This window comes from Thunnus thynnus, chromosome 19, assembly GCF_963924715.1.
Source record: "Thunnus thynnus chromosome 19, fThuThy2.1, whole genome shotgun sequence".
Taxonomy (NCBI): Eukaryota; Metazoa; Chordata; class Actinopteri; order Scombriformes; family Scombridae; genus Thunnus; species Thunnus thynnus.
This window is the reverse complement of record NC_089535.1, coordinates 4,461,340-4,481,180: the sequence shown is the minus strand read 5'-3', so window position 1 is coordinate 4,481,180 and position 19,841 is coordinate 4,461,340. Positions and strand designations below refer to the sequence as shown.

Here is a 19,841-nt window from a genome sequence, read left to right as displayed (position 1 = left end):
ATAATATAATATAATATAATATGACACAATATCTATGTATATCAGTAGTCTATTATAACCTCCACAGTGACTCGGTGTCCATTTCTTATTATTTTACAGTCTATAATAATAATAATAAGGTATGAATGTTGTGTAAAGTCCAAGCTGAACAGCATGTTCTCAATCAGTACTCCTCCCACTCAGACTGATCATGTGACCACCAGCTCTCCTTCACTCCACTTCCTCAAACTGATCAGCTCACACAGTGCAGCCGTCCAGCCTGCACGCGCTCACCGTCCCCACCTCCATCTGCAGGAAACGAAACCGACCACCAGCAGCCAGCAGACAGCAGACAGCAGCAGCAGCAGCAGTCCCGGTGCTGTGGTGGCCCTAATGGCAGCTTTGAGAGCGAGCAGAGGCCGGCAGAGAGGACACCCAGCAGCCCTCACAACGCTCACCCTGCTCTCCGTGCTGCTCACCTGCTGCGTCAGGTGTGCGCAGAGCGCCAAACCGAGCAACATCATCCTCATCCTCGCCGACGACCAGGATGTTCAGCTGGGTGGGATGGTGAGTCGACCCTCCCGAAAGACACATGCTTAATCATCTGTGTTATTTCTAAAGAGACGTGTGAGTTTCAAGTGACACTTTTAAAGCTCCTGCCTGTAGGCCTGTAATACTCTGCTGTGATAGGTTGTTTACAGTACTTATAGTCACCTTATCATAACACTTTATGGTATTTTTATCACCATATTATCCATATAACATGAGATTCAATCATCTCTTACCATGTCAATGAAACACTGGTTGGAATTTGTGTTGGTGTGTGCTCATGGTGGACAAAACAATACAGACACACATCAACAATACAATACAGACATATCAAAGATACTCGAGCGAGATAAATAAAACATCAGCGTAAACATATAAAATACTTTAACAGAGTATCTGGTGCATTGAGAAACCTGCTGGGGGTCACAGTTAAATTGAGTTAATGGGCTGAACTGATGATGAGGAGTTAATGGTCCTTCGCTAAATATCATAAATGCTTGTCCTATGATTTTTAATGCTACTTTCAGTACCCTATTAAGCTCCTTCCTGTCATCAGCTGAGTGGTTTCCATCATACCACACAGTGATAGACAACGTGAGAACAGCTCTGCATTAAAAAAAAATCACACATCACTGCGTTTGACACCTTAAAACTTCCTGAGTTGTTGGTGGGCTTTTCTGCACAATATGACTCATTCCATTTAAGAGAAGAAGAAATGTCAGTCAACAGCCTGATTATTAATAACTAAAGGCTGAAGCTCATCTTTGTATTTGCAGAAGTTCAAAACCATCTCCTTTAGTTGTGAAGAGCTCACTACTCATAAAACAGAAGCTGTAAGTTGGACTGTGCAAGTTTATTGCACCCGTTTACTGATTCAGTGCTACCGGTTGTAAATAAAAGACGCAACTAATCACTTTAAAATAGAAACTGTGTTATTCTATGCGTACTACAGTGAATTTTACAACTGAAGCGTTTAGTCAAGTAATTGGCAGAAAATTAATCAACAACTGTATTGATCCCTTGTGAGGAAGTTAGCACAAGAGACCGACCAGATAAAGATACAAAAATGATAAAAACAGAGCAATGGAAATGAGAAATTAACAAATCTGTACCGTGAATAAAAAAGTAAATTAAATTAAAGAGATGTACAGATACAAAGTGCAGGAGAAATGATGCTATATGCAATACAAGCAGGACTGCAAATAGAGATTATTTTTCATTATCAGTTAATCAGCCTGTTATTTTCTAGATTAAGTGGTTAGTTTCATCTATAAAGTGGAAGATTACAGCGAAAAACGCCGTCTATGAATCTCTGGTTTTGTACGATTACAATGATATAAAAACTGAGATAAGCAGCAAATCCTCAAACTGGAGAAGATAAAATCAGCAAATGTTTGACATTTCTGCTTGAAAAATGACTCAGACGATTAATCAAATATCTAAATAGTTGCCAAACTACTAATCAATCAATCGACTAATCATTTCATTCTATATACAACAAAATTTTTGCTAATTTATTTAATAGTTTTAGTGTTTTTTTTAAGCAAATATGTCCCAAATTTTGTGATTCCAGTCAGTTAAATGTGAAGATTTGCTGCTGATTTTCATCATGTTGTTCAGACAAAACAAGCACTATTTTATAACATGAGACCAAACATATCAATAAAATAACAGATTAATCAATAATGAAAACAGTCATTGGTTGCAGCTGTAATGTGTTTATTGATTGAATGTTAAACGGCCGTCAGTATGGCTGAATTCACTTGTTAATAATTGTTTGGCCCTCGTTGTATCCTGGTTCTCAGGGTTCATGTGCTTGTTTCATTTCAGAAACTAAAATGTGAAAACAAAAAAAGAAAGTTATTTGATTTACACTAAAAAATCCCAGAATGCAAATAAAAAAAACAGGAAAACGTCAGAACATTCTGCTCAGAGTCGACTCATCTGACAGCGAACGGCTTGTATAATAATGACTCTGGAACAATATTCTGATGTAATTGTGGTTTATTATCTCTGAAAACTATGTATTGGTCCACGTTTTACTGCTGGTGGAGTCGAGTGTTGTAATGTCAGTACTGCATGTTGCCATAAATAGCAGAAGAAGAAGAAGCAGTTTTTGAGGTATTATTGTTTAATTTTTAAACAAAAATCAAGTCTAATTTTCAGTTCTGCTGTTTTTGACGTTGGAATCAAATGAAGGCTTGGGGGTTTTTTTTTAACTTTTTTTGGTCATAAAAATGAAAATGAAACAACCTTTTCTTCTTCATTTTTTATTCTATTTATAAAAGGAAACTTCAGAGTGCAGTGAACACAGTGAATAATAGATGGAAGCTTCATTATGTTTTTGGATAGAAACCAGCTGACTCAACCTTGCCCCAGATTTTCTGTGTGTAGAGTTGCAGAGCGAAAGGATTGTAGTTCAGGAAGTGTTTTCCCCTATTTTCTGAATTGTCTCTAAACTATATCCTCAACGTTACATTACACAGAATCACAAGACTCTCCTGGATCCTGAAACAACCTGATTTACATCTGGAACACCAGTTTTCATTATTTCACTTTCATTTCTTGAGTAATCGTGTTATTATCAGTTTGTTGGGTGACTCTTAAATACTACAGTACCCATGAGTCTTGGCAAATCATTCACAAACTGTAATCAGGAATCGTCTGAAAGGGAAGTCGTGTCTCTCTCCCTGCGTTCGCAGAGAGGCTTTTAGTTTCCGTTTTAGGAGACGTGTGACTTTTTGCATGTCATTTGTATGTTTTTGTTTCTGTTCTGCAGACTCCTATGACAAAAACTAAGGCCTTGATTGGAGATGCAGGAGCAACATTTGTGAACGCTGTGAGTATGTTTACCCAGTGGTGCAAAGAAAAGAAGTAGATTTACTCAAGTATTACAATTAAGTACACATTTGTACACTGTAGGCCACTTTATACTTGTACTTCATAACATTTCAGAGGGAACTTTTTACTCCACTACATTTATTTGACAGCTATAGTTAATGGTAAATTTTTAGATTAAACTTTTACATTAAAAAACATGATAAATTCATAAAATACAGTGTAATTTTAGAGATTAAACCAGTAGTTTCCAACCATTTCCAACCATTTTTGCTGGAAAGAGGTTCAGGTTTCTAGTATTTCATTTTTTAAAAAAAGCAAAGATTAGAGAAAAGTACAAAAAATAAATGCAAATTGTTGCAGCATTTTTTGTTTTTTTTACCTCCATTAATCATCTCACAACCCTTCAGATTTCTCTTGTGAACCTCTGGAGGAGTTTTACACATTCATGCATCAGTATCAACAGTCTAATAATGCCATATATAATAATATATCAGTCATGTGGCCATTTTTCTGCAGAATGTTTACTTCTTATGCAAGGACTTTTACTTGTAATCGAATATTTTGAAATTGTTGTATTGCTATTTTAAAATATCTGAGTACTTCCTCCACCACTGCATTCTAACATATGGTGACACACTGTTTTACAATGTTGAAATTTTCATCATCTTTTCCCTCCACCCCCCCTGCTGTTCCCCTTTTCTCATCTTCCTCAATCGTCGCTCTCTCTCTCTCGCTTCCTTCTCCGGGGAAGTTTACAGTCACGCCGCTGTGCTGCCCCAGCAGGAGCAGCATCCTGACAGGTCAATACCCCCACAACCACGAGGTGAGGAACAACTCCCTCTCTGGGAACTGCTCCAGCCTTCTGTGGCAGAAAGGCCCCGAGTCTGAGGCCTTCCCCATCTACCTCAGCAAACAGAAGTATCAGACGTTCTTCGCTGGGAAATATCTTAACCAGGTTTGAACACAGAAATACTTCAGCTATATATATACACAGGTTGTTTTTAGTCTAAAATAGTGCTGTGTCAGCTGAAAACTGCTTTTAAACTTGAGTATTTTGTTCATGCTGGAGATGTTATTTTAATCCTGTCCAAACCTTCCTGCCAGAAGAGACAAAATACCAGAAGATGAACTACAATATATGATAAGAAACCATCAGAAAAGCTTCTGCTTAGGATACTTAAAGTCCTCCTCCAGTTCCCTCAGTGTGATGTTCTTCTCTGTGCAGAGTTTGTTTTCACATTCATCTGCTGAGTTTAACACGTGAACCTACGAGCAGGATTGGTGACATCACAACTAGTTTGGAGCCAATCGTGGTCCAGTATGCGACTTAACACAAGTGTCATGTGGAAACTTGAAGCCTCCAGTTCACAAACACTGAGGATGAACTTTACAATGAAGGAGGAAAACTTTTAAAATGAACAATATTTGCATATTCAGAGATTCTGGAGGAGTAGATGTTTTTTTGTGTGGAAAAAATCATATTAGAGAAGATATATAATTCACAGGAGAATATTTTTATGTCTTTAAACATGTCTGGAGGGGATCTTTAAATAAAAAGACACCTCTACTTCCTGCAGCTATCAGCAACACACTTCCAAGCTTCATATTTAAGAGTTTGAGTCATTTTATCAACAGTCCTGTTTTTTTTCACTATATGGCATCTACTAGCAATTACTTTCATTATCTATTAGTCTTTTAGTTTATAAACTGTTAAAAAATAGTGACAAAATGGCATTCACAATTTCTCAAAATCACGATAATATCTTCAATTAACAGCCTAAAATATTAAGATGCTCAATTAACTGTCATATGTGACAAAAAGAGAAAGCAAACTGTCCCATTGAGAAGCTGAAACCATCAAATATTTTGCATTTTTTACTTGAAATTGAATTACCAAAACAATTAACTGATCGTCAAAATAGAATAATTCTCCGACATTCCTGAACGTTTAAACTCTATTTCACTATTTCTGTCATCAGTACGGGAAGAAAGAAGCAGGAGACGTCGACCATGTTCCACCCGGCTGGGACCAGTGGCATGCACTGGTGAGTCTCTCAAACACACACTTGAACAAACAGGAATGCTAAGTATTTAAGTATTTCTGTTGTCACAACCTTTTGCTGTGTTGCTGCAGGTGGGAAACTCCCAGTACTACAACTACACGCTCTCAGTCAACGGCAAAGAGGAAAAGCACGGAGACAGTTATGAAAAGGACTACCTCACGGACCTCATAGTAAGACGTTAACCTCCTGATGACCGATGTGTGTTGAGTTCAATGACTTCTGCACGTCCCGGACTTGTGATTTCCCCATGTGATTTATGGGGAAAAAATAAGAACGTTCACCTCCAAACTGTCTAAATCAGCTGCTGTCATCGAAATATAAAATGTCTAGCGAGTCGTCTTTGTTTGCCAGTCAGCAGTAAGAAAAGTTAATCATCAACAACTTTACTGGAAATGCAAGAAACAAGAATATACATCTATTTTGTCTCTGACTGAGTATTAACATTCAGATTTTTGAGTGTTTTAGAGACTGAAAATGTTTAGTTTCGTGTTATTTTTTGTTCAGTTGTGTTGTTCAGTCTTCTGTCAGGTGATTTTTGCATGTCATCAGCATCATGATCAGCTGACAGTTGAGTGTTTCTGCTTAACCAGCTGTCTACCCACGCTGCTTTTAAATATAGTTTATGAGAACTGAACTTTCCCTCGTCACATGCACCGCTGGTTAGTGATGAATTGCAGTTTTATCAGCAACAAAGACAGTAATGAAATACAATTCATAAAGCGGTTCTCCTTCATTTACTATTGTACTTCCATAAATGTGAGGGACTTGCAAGGGACTCTCTTTTTTAATTGAATTTAATTTAAGTCAATTTAACAAATAACACATAAAAATCAAAATCCTTATCCCAATATCCACCTGGCACAGCACATACAGTACTTTTTTCTTTTAAAATTTCATACCTTTTTCCCCCCTTCTTTCTTTTTTTAAACATTTTTTATCTCTTATTGCTACTTTCACCTCAAACTTGCATCAAATGTGGAAGTATTTCGTATCACAGAACCACAAATTTTCCAGAAAGGCTGCTGGATGTAGAAATAAGCAACTGTTTGCTAACAAGTTCAACATATCAACTTTATAAGGTGATTATATGTCAGTGTTGTGTGTGCAGCTTGCTCTGCTGCCCCCAAGTGGCCAAAAAAAACAACAAAAAAACCAATGAATGCAGCTTTAAAATAATTAATTTTGTTCTCAAAAATGTTATCTTTTATGCATAGTACAGTAAATCTATCGATCACTAAGACAAAAACAGACTGAAACCAAACACAAGTATTAATCGAAAAATAATCAAAACAAAACAAACCATCTAGTTACTCAGTGATAAGAAGTTTTATTATTTCTTAAAGCAGCCAAAGTCGTTTGAGCTTTGAAAATACTGATTTTGGAGCATTATTGTTGTAATTACAGCTCACAGGTTCACTAAATACACAACCATCTTCAGTCCTTCCAGTCTCTCCGTCTTCTCAGAGCTCAATCATTTACCTTTTGTTGTTTATTTCCTGATATCTGATCCTGTTCTATCAAACAAACACACCATTGTTTTCTGTGTTTCCTTCTTCGTCTCCCCATCTGTGTTTTTAATTTAATGTGAAATTTTGCAGCGGTGATGTATTCAGTCTTGGCTCTTCCTTGTTCCAGGCGAACAGGTCTCTCCACTTCTTGGAAGACAGGAGCCCTCAGCACCCGTTCTTCCTGATGTTGGCTCCTCCGGCTCCTCACTCTCCCTGGACGGCAGCACCTCAGCACCAGAAAGCGTTCAGCAACGTTAAAGCCCCTCGAGACGGGAGCTTTGACAAACCAGGGAAGGTTTGTCCACGTTTATATCAAACATTATCCGAGAAGGAGAGATGAGTTGAGATTAGCAAAAGAGAAAGACTCTACTGTTGTGAAACATCTTCACTTGAGAAAAAATAATGTTATTGAACTTAATTCTCATAATTGTGCCCATTCTGACCATGGGTCATGCTAACTTTGCACCTGCCATCTCCCTTATAGAGATTTGGGAAACACAACTCTGGCAAATCAGTGTATACTGAGGCAACCAGTGTGAGCCTCTTAAAGCTTTCCAAATAAACTTAAAGGGGACGTAACATGCTCATTTCCAGCTGTATATTTTTATTCTGAGGCTCTACTTGAATATATTTGCATGATTTCCAGTTAAAAACTCCTTATTTATCTTCTACTGGTCCTTTATGCAGCCCCTCAGTTCAGCCTCTGTCTGAAACAGGCCGTTTTAGCTCCTGTCTCTTTAAGGCCCGCCTCCTGATGAGCCCACTCTGTTCTGATTGGTCAGCTTCAGGAAGCCTCCTCCGGCTCCGGAGGCTACGTAAACAAACTATAGTAGCAGGATTTCACTTCTTTTTCTCCTTCTTTACTCCAAATATCAACTTCTCAAATCCATCTGTACATGTTGAAGCTGAAATCTGAAGTATGAAGTATGAGAACAACACATGGAAACACCTTAGCAACAAAAGCTACAGAACAGACAGCTGTTAATGGGCATGTGCGACCAGTCCCGGTGCCAGAAGAAAGTAACTAACAAGCACCATCGTGACTCAACTATCGCCCCGTCCGTCCTGCACAAACATCCACCATGCCTAATTTGCATACAATAATACATCAGCAATCATTCATGAGTAAACATCATTCCCTTACACCTGAAGAGATGTGCTAGCGACAGATGCTAGCGCCCAAAGGTTTTAGCCTCCTCTTTTTTAGTGTGCCCGGCTCCCATGTCCGAGGTTGTGAATTTGAGGTTACAACTGCAGTTAAATTTTATGACTGTTGTGCCACCAAAATGTACGCATATGTGCACTTACACACACACACACACACACACACACACACACACGGATGAAAGCGAACCCTTCGTTAAATACATTCAAGCGCCATAAAGTCTAAATAGCCACAATAAAAAGGAGCGGCAATGTCTAAAAACAAAAACTCAAACAATACCGGGAAGTGAAGGCTGCATGCATCCGTCTGTCCACTCACAAGTGGTGCAAGCATAAGAATATTGCACAAATCAATCAGGTATTAAAGTTCGTTCCTACCTTTAAAATGTCTTCCTCCTGGTTTTACACGCAGCAAAGTCCTTGATACGGTGACCGAGGGGAAATTTGTTTGAGTGTGGGAAGCGGAAGTGATGGAGAAGCTCAGAGCAGGAAGAAATTGAAGCAAAAAAAAAATCACCCATAGAGGTTTAAAGGAGACTTTGAAGAGAAAAGATCCTCCTTATTGAACTTTAACTAATACTTCATTTAAATATAATAACTGTTCTTTTAGTCTTTCCCATGAATCTCCATTTGTCTGTGTGTTTCAGGACAAACACTGGCTGCTGCGTCAACCCATCAACCCCATGCCGGATAGCTCACTCACCTTCCTGGATAATGCGTACAGGAAGAGGTACAACTGCTAAATATTCTCTGTTTTTATACACATATTTCAGTGTGGATCAAAGTGGTGGAGATCGCCATCCCCAGTTCTTAAAAATGATCCTTATCGTGTCTGCTGCAGGTGGCAGACCCTCCTGTCTGTGGACGAAATGGTGGAGAAGCTGGTCAAGAAACTTGATAGCATAAAGGAACTGGACAACACCTACATCTTCTACATGTCAGATAACGGCTACCACACAGGTCTGAGAGTGCTCCAATTAAAGGACAAGTTCACAATTTATAGTCAGGTGTCCATATGAACAGTGAAAGAGGTTTTCCTCGCTGTAATCATTCCTCCTGTTCATACTGGCAGTCTGAGTTAGTCATATCAAGTGGATATCTGACACATTTACAGTCTTTTTAACATCAAATTCCCTCTTTGTGTTTCCTCGGACAGTGTTTCCCTGTTGTAATGTTGAAAGATATCTACTTGATTTGACTCATTTGGACGCTGAAGCTTCATATTAGCATATTAGATAAACTTTTAAACACATTTTTTGCACAGAAGGAGGACTGTGGATTTACATTGTAAGGTCATTATGAAGGGATCTTCTAATGGTCAGTATGAACAGGAGGAATGATTACAGCAAGCATTATTTCTCCTGTCTGTTCCAGGTCAGTTCTCTCTGCCCATTGATAAGAGGCAGCTGTATGAATTTGACATCAGGATCCCCCTCATGGTCCGCGGTCCAGGCATCAAACCAAACCAGACACTGCAGGTCACAATCAATCCTCTACTGTGCACACACACACACACACACACACACACATGTTCTTGCATTTCTTCTAATATGCAGTTGTTAGCTTGTAATCATTGGTCTCACTTATATGTTGTGTGACTCCTTCAGGCTCCAGTGTTGAATATCGATCTGGCTCCAACCATACTGGACATATCCGGCCTCAACCTGTCTTCTGTGAACATGGATGGACAGTCTTTCCTCTCTCAGATGGTCAGATGTTTCTTCAAAACGTTTTTCTAAATGTTGCTTTTTTTTTTTTTTTTCTTCAATCTGAACTAACTTTTATACATCTCCTACTTTTTAGGCTCCTTCACTGCGTAATGGCTCCGCACGCCCCTTTTTCCTTGTTGAATACACCGGAGAGGGACATCCGACAACAGACCCGTCCTGCCCCAAACTCGGCCCTGGACTGTCTGTGAGTAGCTACCACAAGAAAACAATGTGCTTTATTGGAAAAACAGAAAATTGATCAATAGAGCTACAAAGATTAGTTGATCAATAGAAAATTGAGCAGCAACTGTTTTGATAATTGAATTTTAGTCTGACTGTTGAACAGACAAAACATGACATTTTTCACAATTTTCTGCCTTTTTTTTTGTAGACAAAGCGATCAGTCGATAATGAAAACAATAGTTAATTGCAGCTGTATTCATCAACAACAACTTGTATAATTGTTTGAAGTAATTTATCAAGCTAAAATGCCAAACATCTGCTTTGTCAAAGGTGAGGATTTGATAAGCAGATTAGTGCTGAAACAATTAATCAACAGAAAATTAAGCAACAAGAACAACATTAAAATGTAATACACCAACAGAGAAGCTTTCATCTGTAAAAATAATGGATAAAAATACAGCACTGACTCAACACTTCTTTTTCATTAGCAATGTTTCCCAGACTGTGTGTGTGAAGACGCCTACAACAACACCTACGCCTGCGTCAGGACCCTCGACAGCGGACACAACCTGCAGTACTGCGAGTTTGCAGACAGCGAGGTAGAGCACGACACTCTTCATTACATTAGAGACGAAGGACAGGTTCAGATAGCCGCTCACTAGTCGGCAAAATACCCAGATTTGTTAATCTGACCTTAGTAAAGACGTATAGGTAGCATCCTCTTACTTTTAGCCGACTCATAGCATCGTTTTCGGCCACTGAGAGTGAACCAAAACAGTAAAGTTGCAGCTGGACAGTTAAACAATGAGCTGAAACTCACTATAAAGCTCCATAAAGCCGAGAGGAGCTGCAGAGTCACTGATAATTCTCTGTAGGTTCATCACTACGAACCAAACACATTACACACTGACAGATCAGATTTTGCTATATTAAAAAATATCAATTATAGTTGCTTCAACTGCTTTAAAATTCATCAGTGATGCAGCCTGTAAAAGAACATAACATTTAACTCTTCCTTTTTTCCTCTTGTGCATCAGGTGTCAAATATTACACAAGTATCGTCTCTTTCTATAAATATCCTGTCATGTCTGAAAGAATCTGTAACATCAATGTGAAAGACGCCTCTGTCTGAAGTGTTACATCATCCATGTCTGAAAAGGGCTTCAGTGACACGTGTGGTGACGTTTAGTGTCTGTTCCCTTTTGTGTCCTCCAGTCATTCGTAGAGGTGTATAACCTGACCTCCGACCCCCACCAGCTGGAGAACATCGTGAAGAAGGTGGATCCCACCATCCTGCAGGTGATGAACCAGCGACTCATCAAGCTCCAGTCCTGTGAGGGTGACAGCTGCCGTGACGTCAAATAAAGAGGTGACGGACATCAGTGCTGAGTTTACACTCTAAAAAAAAAAAAAAAAAAAGAAACAGCCATACATCGACCCCCGTCATACTCAGAGGGGAGGGGGGGTGGAGCTGGTTTTACGTGACTGCAGACGGCGGCGAATATTTTGACATGTTACAGTAGGAAAAGTACAGGTGTGAATAATAAAATGACTCATGGCTGAATTCCATTTAGCTGCTTCAGTTTCAGGGTCCTGGTTTTGTGCATGCTGGCTCACTGCCACACTGTCATGACTCACTGGGACACTTAAATAGAACAGAGCCATCATTTACGTTATTATGAGAATATTATTATTATTATTACCTGTACATCTCTACAGAGCCCCCCAGTGCTCATGTGGTACAAAAAAATATTGATGTGGAAATCCATGCAAACTGATTAATAAACCGAGGGAATGGATTGGTAAACTGTGTAGATTAGGGCTGCAACAATTATTTTCATCATTTTCATTATTTTCTCGATTTAATTGATTTGTTGTTTGGTCCATAAAATGTCAGAAAATGGTGAAAAATGTCTCAGATTTCTGGTTTTGTCTTGTCCAACAGTCCACAACCCAAAGATATTCAGTTTACTGTCATAGAGAACTAAAGAAACCAGAAAATATTCACATTTGAGAAGCTGGAATCAGAGAATTTGGACATTTACGTCATAAAAAGGCCTCAAAACGATTAATCCATTATGAAAACAGTTGGCGATTAATTTAATAGTTGACAACTAATTGATTAATTGCTGCAGCTCTAGTGTAGATGACCAGTTAAAACCTCCATCCTGCTCTCTACAATCACCTATAATATGTTTTAAAGCAGCCAAATTCACAATATAGGTGTTTCTTATTTATATATTTTTCTATGTTTGTTGTCAGATAAAAGAACGAGTATGAAATTTGATTGCGGCCCCTAAATACGAGCCGCCAAGCTGCAGATATTTAATGATCACGACATCATCACACGAAATAAACAAAAACACAGGTGAATGACAGCAGCTGTGCAGCGAGATCGGCTGTATTGACGTTTTAAAATGAGTGACCGAAGATAAAGTTAGGGAACAAAAGGGTTGTCATTCAAATACAGTATTCATGCTGCTTCTTTCTGCGTCGTGTTCTGGTAACAGATGCTTCAGCTGTACTTGAATGGTATCATTCATTTTAAATGTCGGGAGAAAATCTCGCTGCACAGCTGTTTTTTTTTTGTTTTTTTTGTCTGATGAGCCTTTGTGATCCTAAAATAATGATTTTATCTGCAGCTCGGCATCTAAATGACAGCTGGTCAACGTACTATTTATGAGCTTCGATCGAATTTCATGTTCTGTTGTCTGACAGAAAAAAATAAATGTGAACAACTACAGGCCTGTCGTGAACTCAGCTGCATTAAAGGATAAGGCTGGTGATTTTCTATATTTTTATTATTGGCAACAAATCTCATGTTTGGAGCCAAACCAACAATGAACTAACAAGTATTGTGTGCTTTCAGTCTCCGGAGAGTAGTTCTGTGTAAGGCAGTGATCGCTGTTATTAGTCTCTGGAGCCGTTTCTAAACAAACTAACGTGACCCAACTCTTCATGATGAAGGAACATGTCACTCAGTGCAGCGGTGTGACTCACTGATGTGTTTTTAATAGTTTTTGGACAACAACGGAGGTCTATATGTGATTGCAGAGAGCAGGACGGGGCAGAATGGAGGTTTTAGGCATCTCGGCCGTTAAACGTGCACAATTTTCCAACTCATTCACACGGATTTACACATCAATATTGTTTTCTACCACATGACCCCTGGAGAGGTTTTCCTACTGTGACAAGTTTAAATATCTGCTGTGAAAAAAAGTAAATTCTTTTCTGAGCTGTATGCACATATCTCTTCATTTTAGGAGTTTATTATATATCCTTTTTAAACTCCTTTTCCTGTTAATGTCGTGCAGATCGGACCACGTCAGTCAGTTCATGTTAGTTAGGAATAATGTGTTTCTGCTCATACACTGCACTATAAACTTACTGGTTTTTTACATCGTTCAGGGTTCACAATACTATGTCAACATTTAAGTCGTCACAGAAGGACCAGTATTTGTCAGAAGTGGAGAGTTTTGTTTTTTAAATGATACACGACCAACCAAAGGTTTACTAGTACGTTGTAGCTGTCACTAATTCAAGGTCTCTTTGGGACATTTTGGGAAATATGTTTATTTGATTTCATGCTGAGATTTCGATGAGAAGATTGATACTACACTCGTACAAAACTACTGCTAGCGGCTGGTTAGCTTAGCTTAGCACAAAGACTGTAAACAGGGGGAAAACAGCTAGCTTGGCTCCGTCCAAAGGTAGCAGAATCCATTACAGGCACCTCTAAAGCTGTTTAATTCACACAATAATTATTAAGATTTATAGGTGCTGTTAGCCAATTTTTGTTATCTTTCAACAAAGCCAGGCTAGCTGTTTCCCCTTGTGTCCAGTCTTTATGCTAAGCTAAGCTAAGCTAACTGGCTGCCTGCTTTAGCTACATATTTACTGTGCAGACATGTGAGTGGTAACAATCTTCTAACTCTCGGCAAGATTTCCCAAGATGTTAAAATACTTGTTTAAGGGGAACTTATGTTCATTACAACTCTGTTTGTTGAAAAATCTTTGAGCTCATAATTTTATCTCAGCAGCACTTTCTTAAAACACCATTTGTTACACAGCAAATGGTGTCCATTTGTTCCAATTTTGTGCCTCAGATTTAATGAATGGACATGGCTTTTTAAAATTTCAAGTCCTGATGTTTGTTTATGACCATATTTTACATTGAGTATTCATGATTACAGTTTGTAAAGAGCCTTTTTTAAAAGTGGAAGATGGAAATAAAAAAAAAGTGCTGTGGTACTTTTGAGGTGTGTTTTATAATTGTGAGGAATTCATCAAGGGAAAATTCACGTGGTAATTTGAAATGAACGCTTTAACCCCGTGTGCCTTGTGTTTGCACTAACGAGGTGCATGTGCCTTTAAATGTGAATGTATTTGCACTGTGATGAAATTAATTATAAATAAATCAAATGAATCATTTTAATGAATTTGTTGTCTGGAATTTTTTTTTAAAATTGTGTGGATTTTTATTTGCATATAGCAAGAGTACCATGAGCCTAAAATGGTTTTCCTGGGGGTCCTAAAGTATTTTTAACAAAAGGCATCACCAACTGGTCTGGGAACTGCTCTGCTGGACACTGAAGAACCCGAACTGCCTAAAAAAATTGGATGGCAGATAGTTTCCTACAGTTAAATGGAGTTATTATGTTAGTTATATAACTGAAATGCAACACACGTCTTCACTTTGTTTTCTCTCCCATGATTCAATTTAAATCTGGCATGAAAAACTTATGTCTCAATGAAAAACAATTCATTTGTTTATTAAAGACCAAAAAACAAATAATTGTCCTTTTAACATATGTGTTTCATGTCATGACGATACAGTAAATCTATAAATAAAAAGGAAATACATATACTGTTACTAATGTATGTATATTAGATTTCTGTTTATTTCTTTAATTATTTTTATTTGGGCATTTTAAATCTTCCATACAGTTCAACGCTGACAAAACAGGTTCTTATTTCTTGTGTATTTTCTCTTCTTCTTTACTGTGAAATCACTGTGGACGAGGACTTTTTTTAGGTGTTAAATTCGTTCTTGTTTTTTCCAACATACAAACACTAGAAAACTCAGGTTTATTGTGTCTGAAGCTGAGATGCAGATCATCATTCACACTATTATTTTTATCCCTGTTGTAACTCCCTCTTTGCTTGCGTCAGCTAAGATTTTGCACCTGAAAGGTCTCATGTGGCCCAGATTTTGATTTCTCTTCACTGGCTTTCTGTTGATTTCAGCATCCCAGCTCTGCATCGTCAGACACCTGTTTACAGTAGAGATCTACTGCAGCTCCGTCCGTCTATAAAGGTCCTCTGATCAGGGTTGTTGGTTGATCCTCCTTTTGTTTGCTTCTCATTATTAGATCTTCCCCATCTACTGCTCTTTTTAAAAACTCATCTTAAGGCCCATTTCTTTTCTTTAGCCTTTTAATGTTTTCTTTTAATTTGTTTTCTGTACATTTTGGGGGGTTTATCTATACTTTATTTTACTCCACACTATTAATGTTCCCCGTTGATCCTCATAATTATGTCCATTTTTATTTGATTGTAATTTTCTCTGTAAAGCACTTTTTTTACATTGACTTGGCTAAACTTTGAAACGTCCAAATTAGACTTGAGATGTGTGGACACCTTTAGAAAGCAGCTCAAGACCCACCTGTTCAGACTTGTCTTTGTGTAAGATTTTTACTTCTGTTTTCATTTTAGGGTGTGTGTATGTTCGTGTGATGTTCTGCTGTTGAAAGGTGCTTTATAAATACCTACAGTAGGTGTAGGTTTGCATCTTCATTCACCACTCTGCAGGACTTTTACACCAGAAGGTTCAGAACATGAGTTAGTAGAATCAGGAAGGATCCTCACAACTCCAACAATAAACTGTTCTAACGTCTGCGCTCAGAAGCCACAAATCCAACACAGAGACCTACAAATACCTTTCCCTCAAAGCATCAGGATGGTGAACTTTGACCTCTGTAAAGCCTCGGCCTTGACTGGCACATTATACTCTGTGAATTCTTTGCAGTCCTACATGTTTGCACTCAAACATGCAAAAAGTTTTATTATACTTTTTTAAATTTAGTTTAGTGCCTATTTTCTGTGGTAGAATTCTTATTGTTACTGTTATTCTTTATTGCATGTTAGCTTTTACAGCACAGTACGCCGCCCTGCATTCACTGCACATATTATATGAACATGTGACAATCTTGTGAATTTTTAATCTGCAAAAACAAAGTAGACGGGACAAAGCAGCAGTACTGGTGTAGTGTTGGTTTAGTACACCTGCTTTAACAAAATTGTTTAGATTTGTTTTAATAAGGACAAAAACTTCAGCTTTTTCCCACCAGCTATGATCTTTAATAATAAAACAATAACCCCATGATATCTTGAATGCAATGATTTCAGGCATAATGTTTTAATGACACACATGATTGCATTTTCATGAGTTCATTTCACAAAAAAACAAGGCTGAAAACTTCTGCAGAACAGAAAAAGTACATTCTGGAGAAACTGAACAGGATGACTCAGTGAGCAGGAATGAAGACAGGAACAAAGTTGCCACTTTATTCAAGAGCAAAATCCATCTCGTTGTATATTATCTTTAGAAGAAACAGTTAACTCTAATATTAGCTTTAGCTCTACACAGTTCCATCACAGATATTTATACACAGCTTTGTCCTGCAGCGTGTGAACCTCTAACTTAACTGGACATTTGTAGAAGTGCGACAGCAGAGACTCTGAATATCCTATTAAGAAGTAAAACTTCTGTGGCGGTAGTTTCTGTAACATTAAAGCGCACACTGTGAGCATGTTGCCACGCCTTTTGATCACAACCTCGTTTGCCAGGCAGCCGTGGAAAGTCCCGAACATGAATCTCCTTATGAAGACGTCCTCCACGGTACGCTCAGCTGCTCCTTCTTCTCCTTTGAGGTTACCTAGCAGAAAGAGGAAGAAGAGTTATTCTGAGAGATGCAGAACCGTTTTAGCTCGGCGTGTTTATCATCATGCGAGTGATGTTTCTGCCTGCGTCCGCATGATTTTAGTGTAACTTAACATTAAACCCACTTTTGTGAGTTCATGAATTACATTTTTTTATTTAACCAGGAAAACCTCATTGACATAAAAAATCTCTTTTTAAAGAGTGTCCTGGTCAAGATAGACAGCAAACAGACAAACAATATAAAACAAATATCACAAAAATATACTGTACGTCACAAAAACACTGCTGTTATAACTCAAAAGACATCAAGAGAGACAAAGAGATATATCTGTATTAGTGTAGGTGTCAACTGATAAATGACAAGAAACTGAAGTAAGAAACAGTCACTTTTCTGTAGTTTGTTTTGTTAGACTAATGATGAGTTGTTGTTTTTTTTTTAAATAAAATGTCCTGCTCAGTACATTTCTTGGTCGCAATTGTTAAAAAAAACTAATTTAAGGGAACATTAAAGGGAATTTTTAAACTCTCAAATATCAATATCAGCCTCAAAAACACTTTATTATACCATCAGCTGATTCTGGTCCCACTATTTAATGTTCACTGCAGCAAAGGTCATTTGCTTTTTTCCAGAAAATCCAGTAATTCTATCTACTAGACCAAAAAATGACGTTAACTTGTACTTTTCTGCCATCATAGCATTTTAAAGCCATAGCCATCTATGTCTCATTTGGTCCTTAGATGTCAATGGATTTTTTTACACATACAGTAGTTTAATCTGATTTACCCAACAGCTGATAGAGACGGGTGTTTTTTTGTTCACTGAGAAGCCAGCAGGTTGAGAGAGAGAACAAACGTATTCAAGCTAAAACAGGTTTTTTAAAGCAGGTTTGATCATGCTAGTTAAAAGGCTCACTGGTGTGATGTGACAGCCATCCTTTGCGGTGACCAATTTGATGAGGATGAAGAGCCTGCTCATAGGTCAAAGGTCTGTCTCCTTTCCCCACTCGGATACGAGCCGCTTTATTCTGGAAGACAAGAGAGAAAAAAGTCCAAAAGTCAGGAAAAAAAGCCATAAATTTCTCTTGTGTAGTGAACTGATAAGTAGGCCAATGATCTGAAAGCAGGAGGTCTCACTCGTGCTTAATTCAACCCTCCTGGAAATCCCAAATATGCCGACCTCAACTGAAATCAGATTCAGGCTAAAATAATCTGTCTCCAAATAAATCATCTTCCTTTAATAAAACCCAAGCTGTGGATGTTGATTCACGGTCACCCTCTTAAATTTATTGAAACGTTTACAAGCTGTGTGTGTTTGTCTGCTGATGAAACTTGGGAATTAAGGATCCTATAATAAGTTTAATAAACTATATTGTACAACCTAACCTGGGTGTCTAACATCATATGATGGGAGTTATTAATCAGTTTAAGGTTCTGTTCTGCTGCAAACTTAAAAAAATGTTCTAGAGACTGTATGTTGGTACACAACACCTCCATAGTTCTATCAGGCCTTGTTGGTTAGCATGAAGCTTCATGATTTTCCCTGATTCTCCTGTTTATAACTATAAATAAATTCGATACAGCTTAAGAGGGTTGAGACACATATAACCCAGTGGTTAACTGATGTTTACCTTGCAGCACACTGCAGTGACATGAAGCGCTCTGCTTCCAGATGAAATGCATAATGAGCCGGACCGGGCTAAAGCACCCTGCAGAGAAAACACAGGAAACATCAGGAGAGTAAAAAACATTTTTTGATTAAGCACAAATTTATTTAGTAAAATGCACTATGTGAGCACAATATGTATAGAAATAATAAAAGTTACATTTTAACTTGAGACCCCTTATCTAGAGTGGGGCTGCAACGAGTTTCTCAATTAGTTGTTTTGACTATAAAATGTCAGAAAATGGTGAAAAATGTCATTGACTGTTTTCTGAAAGCACAAGATGACGCCATCAAATGTCTTGTTTTGACCACAACCCAAATATAGACAATTAACTGACAATTAACTGACATAGAGAACTAAAGAAACCAGAAAATATTCACATTTGAGAACTTGGACTTTTTCTTCTTAGAAAAAAAACCCAACTCAAAGCGATTAATCGACTATCAAAATAGTTGGCGATTAATTTAAGAACTGACAACTAATCAATTAAAAAAGACTACAATTTGCAGCTCTAGTAGGGACCTAACTTTCTAGCTGCATGTTTATTCCAGTAAACAATGACACTTGTATTATAAGAGCTCTTATAGTACATCCAAGGTTATACATTTTAACACCGCATGTGTTGTCATTACTGTCATTTTGTCGCATTTGACACAAATTCTTGTCGTCCCAATAAAGACACAGAGATGTTAAAAGAACATTTATTTGTTTCAGTGTTCAAAACAGAAACTATGAAACGTTTTCAGTTGACAGTAACAGTCGTTACAGCTAACATTAGCACTGAAGCTAACCGTTAACTTCTGCATCTAAAAGCCCTGAAACTGTCCAGCTGAAGTAACCAGAGGATACCGATGTGTCCACTGTCAGCATGAGTTCATATAAATGTATTAATCGTTTTAAATGTTATTTTACTCACCAGCAGCTTCACGCTGCCTGTGCTGCTCAAGGACACCGCCATGCTTATTTAAATATGGGGAGCTAACGATGTTAAAAGAGCTTAAACTAACCTCTATTTTATTTATATTTCTATGCTGTTATCGTCTTAAAATACCCTCAAACGTTTGTGAGAATTGCAATAGTCAACAGTGAATAATAACATAGAAAAAATTATTATTTCTCATGTAACCTGGAACTATTTATTCGACAACCAGTCATCTGTATCCACCCGGACGACTATTGAGCTGTATCAACAGGAAATAGGAAAATAATATATACTTTTAATTATTAAAAAAAACAAA

General features: G+C 37.9%; 2 protein-coding genes across 2 annotated transcripts; one reads left to right on the top strand and one right to left on the bottom strand.

Annotated features, from left to right (window-relative positions):
* Positions 1-195: 195 nt before the first annotated feature.
* gnsb (glucosamine (N-acetyl)-6-sulfatase (Sanfilippo disease IIID), b) lies at positions 196-14,431 on the top strand. The gene is made up of 13 exons (XM_067574131.1): positions 196-546; positions 3,308-3,367; positions 4,121-4,324; positions 5,349-5,414; positions 5,504-5,602; positions 7,068-7,235; positions 8,752-8,834; positions 8,946-9,064; positions 9,479-9,582; positions 9,712-9,813; positions 9,908-10,018; positions 10,485-10,595; positions 11,212-14,431. The coding sequence occupies exons 1-13, from the start codon at positions 373-375 to the stop codon at positions 11,359-11,361; spliced, it is 1,551 nt and encodes a 516-aa protein (XP_067430232.1). The 5' UTR covers positions 196-372; the 3' UTR covers positions 11,362-14,431.
* A 1,964-nt stretch (positions 14,432-16,395) lies between these two features.
* On the bottom strand, positions 16,396-19,692 carry mrps24 (mitochondrial ribosomal protein S24). Its single transcript, XM_067574712.1, has 4 exons — positions 19,520-19,692; positions 18,568-18,645; positions 17,853-17,964; positions 16,396-16,934 (listed from the first exon to the last, which is right to left on the bottom strand). Exons 1-4 carry the CDS (start codon positions 19,559-19,561, stop codon positions 16,651-16,653), a joined length of 516 nt encoding a protein of 171 aa, XP_067430813.1. The 5' UTR covers positions 19,562-19,692; the 3' UTR covers positions 16,396-16,650.
* Between the last annotated feature and the right edge of the window lie 149 nt (positions 19,693-19,841).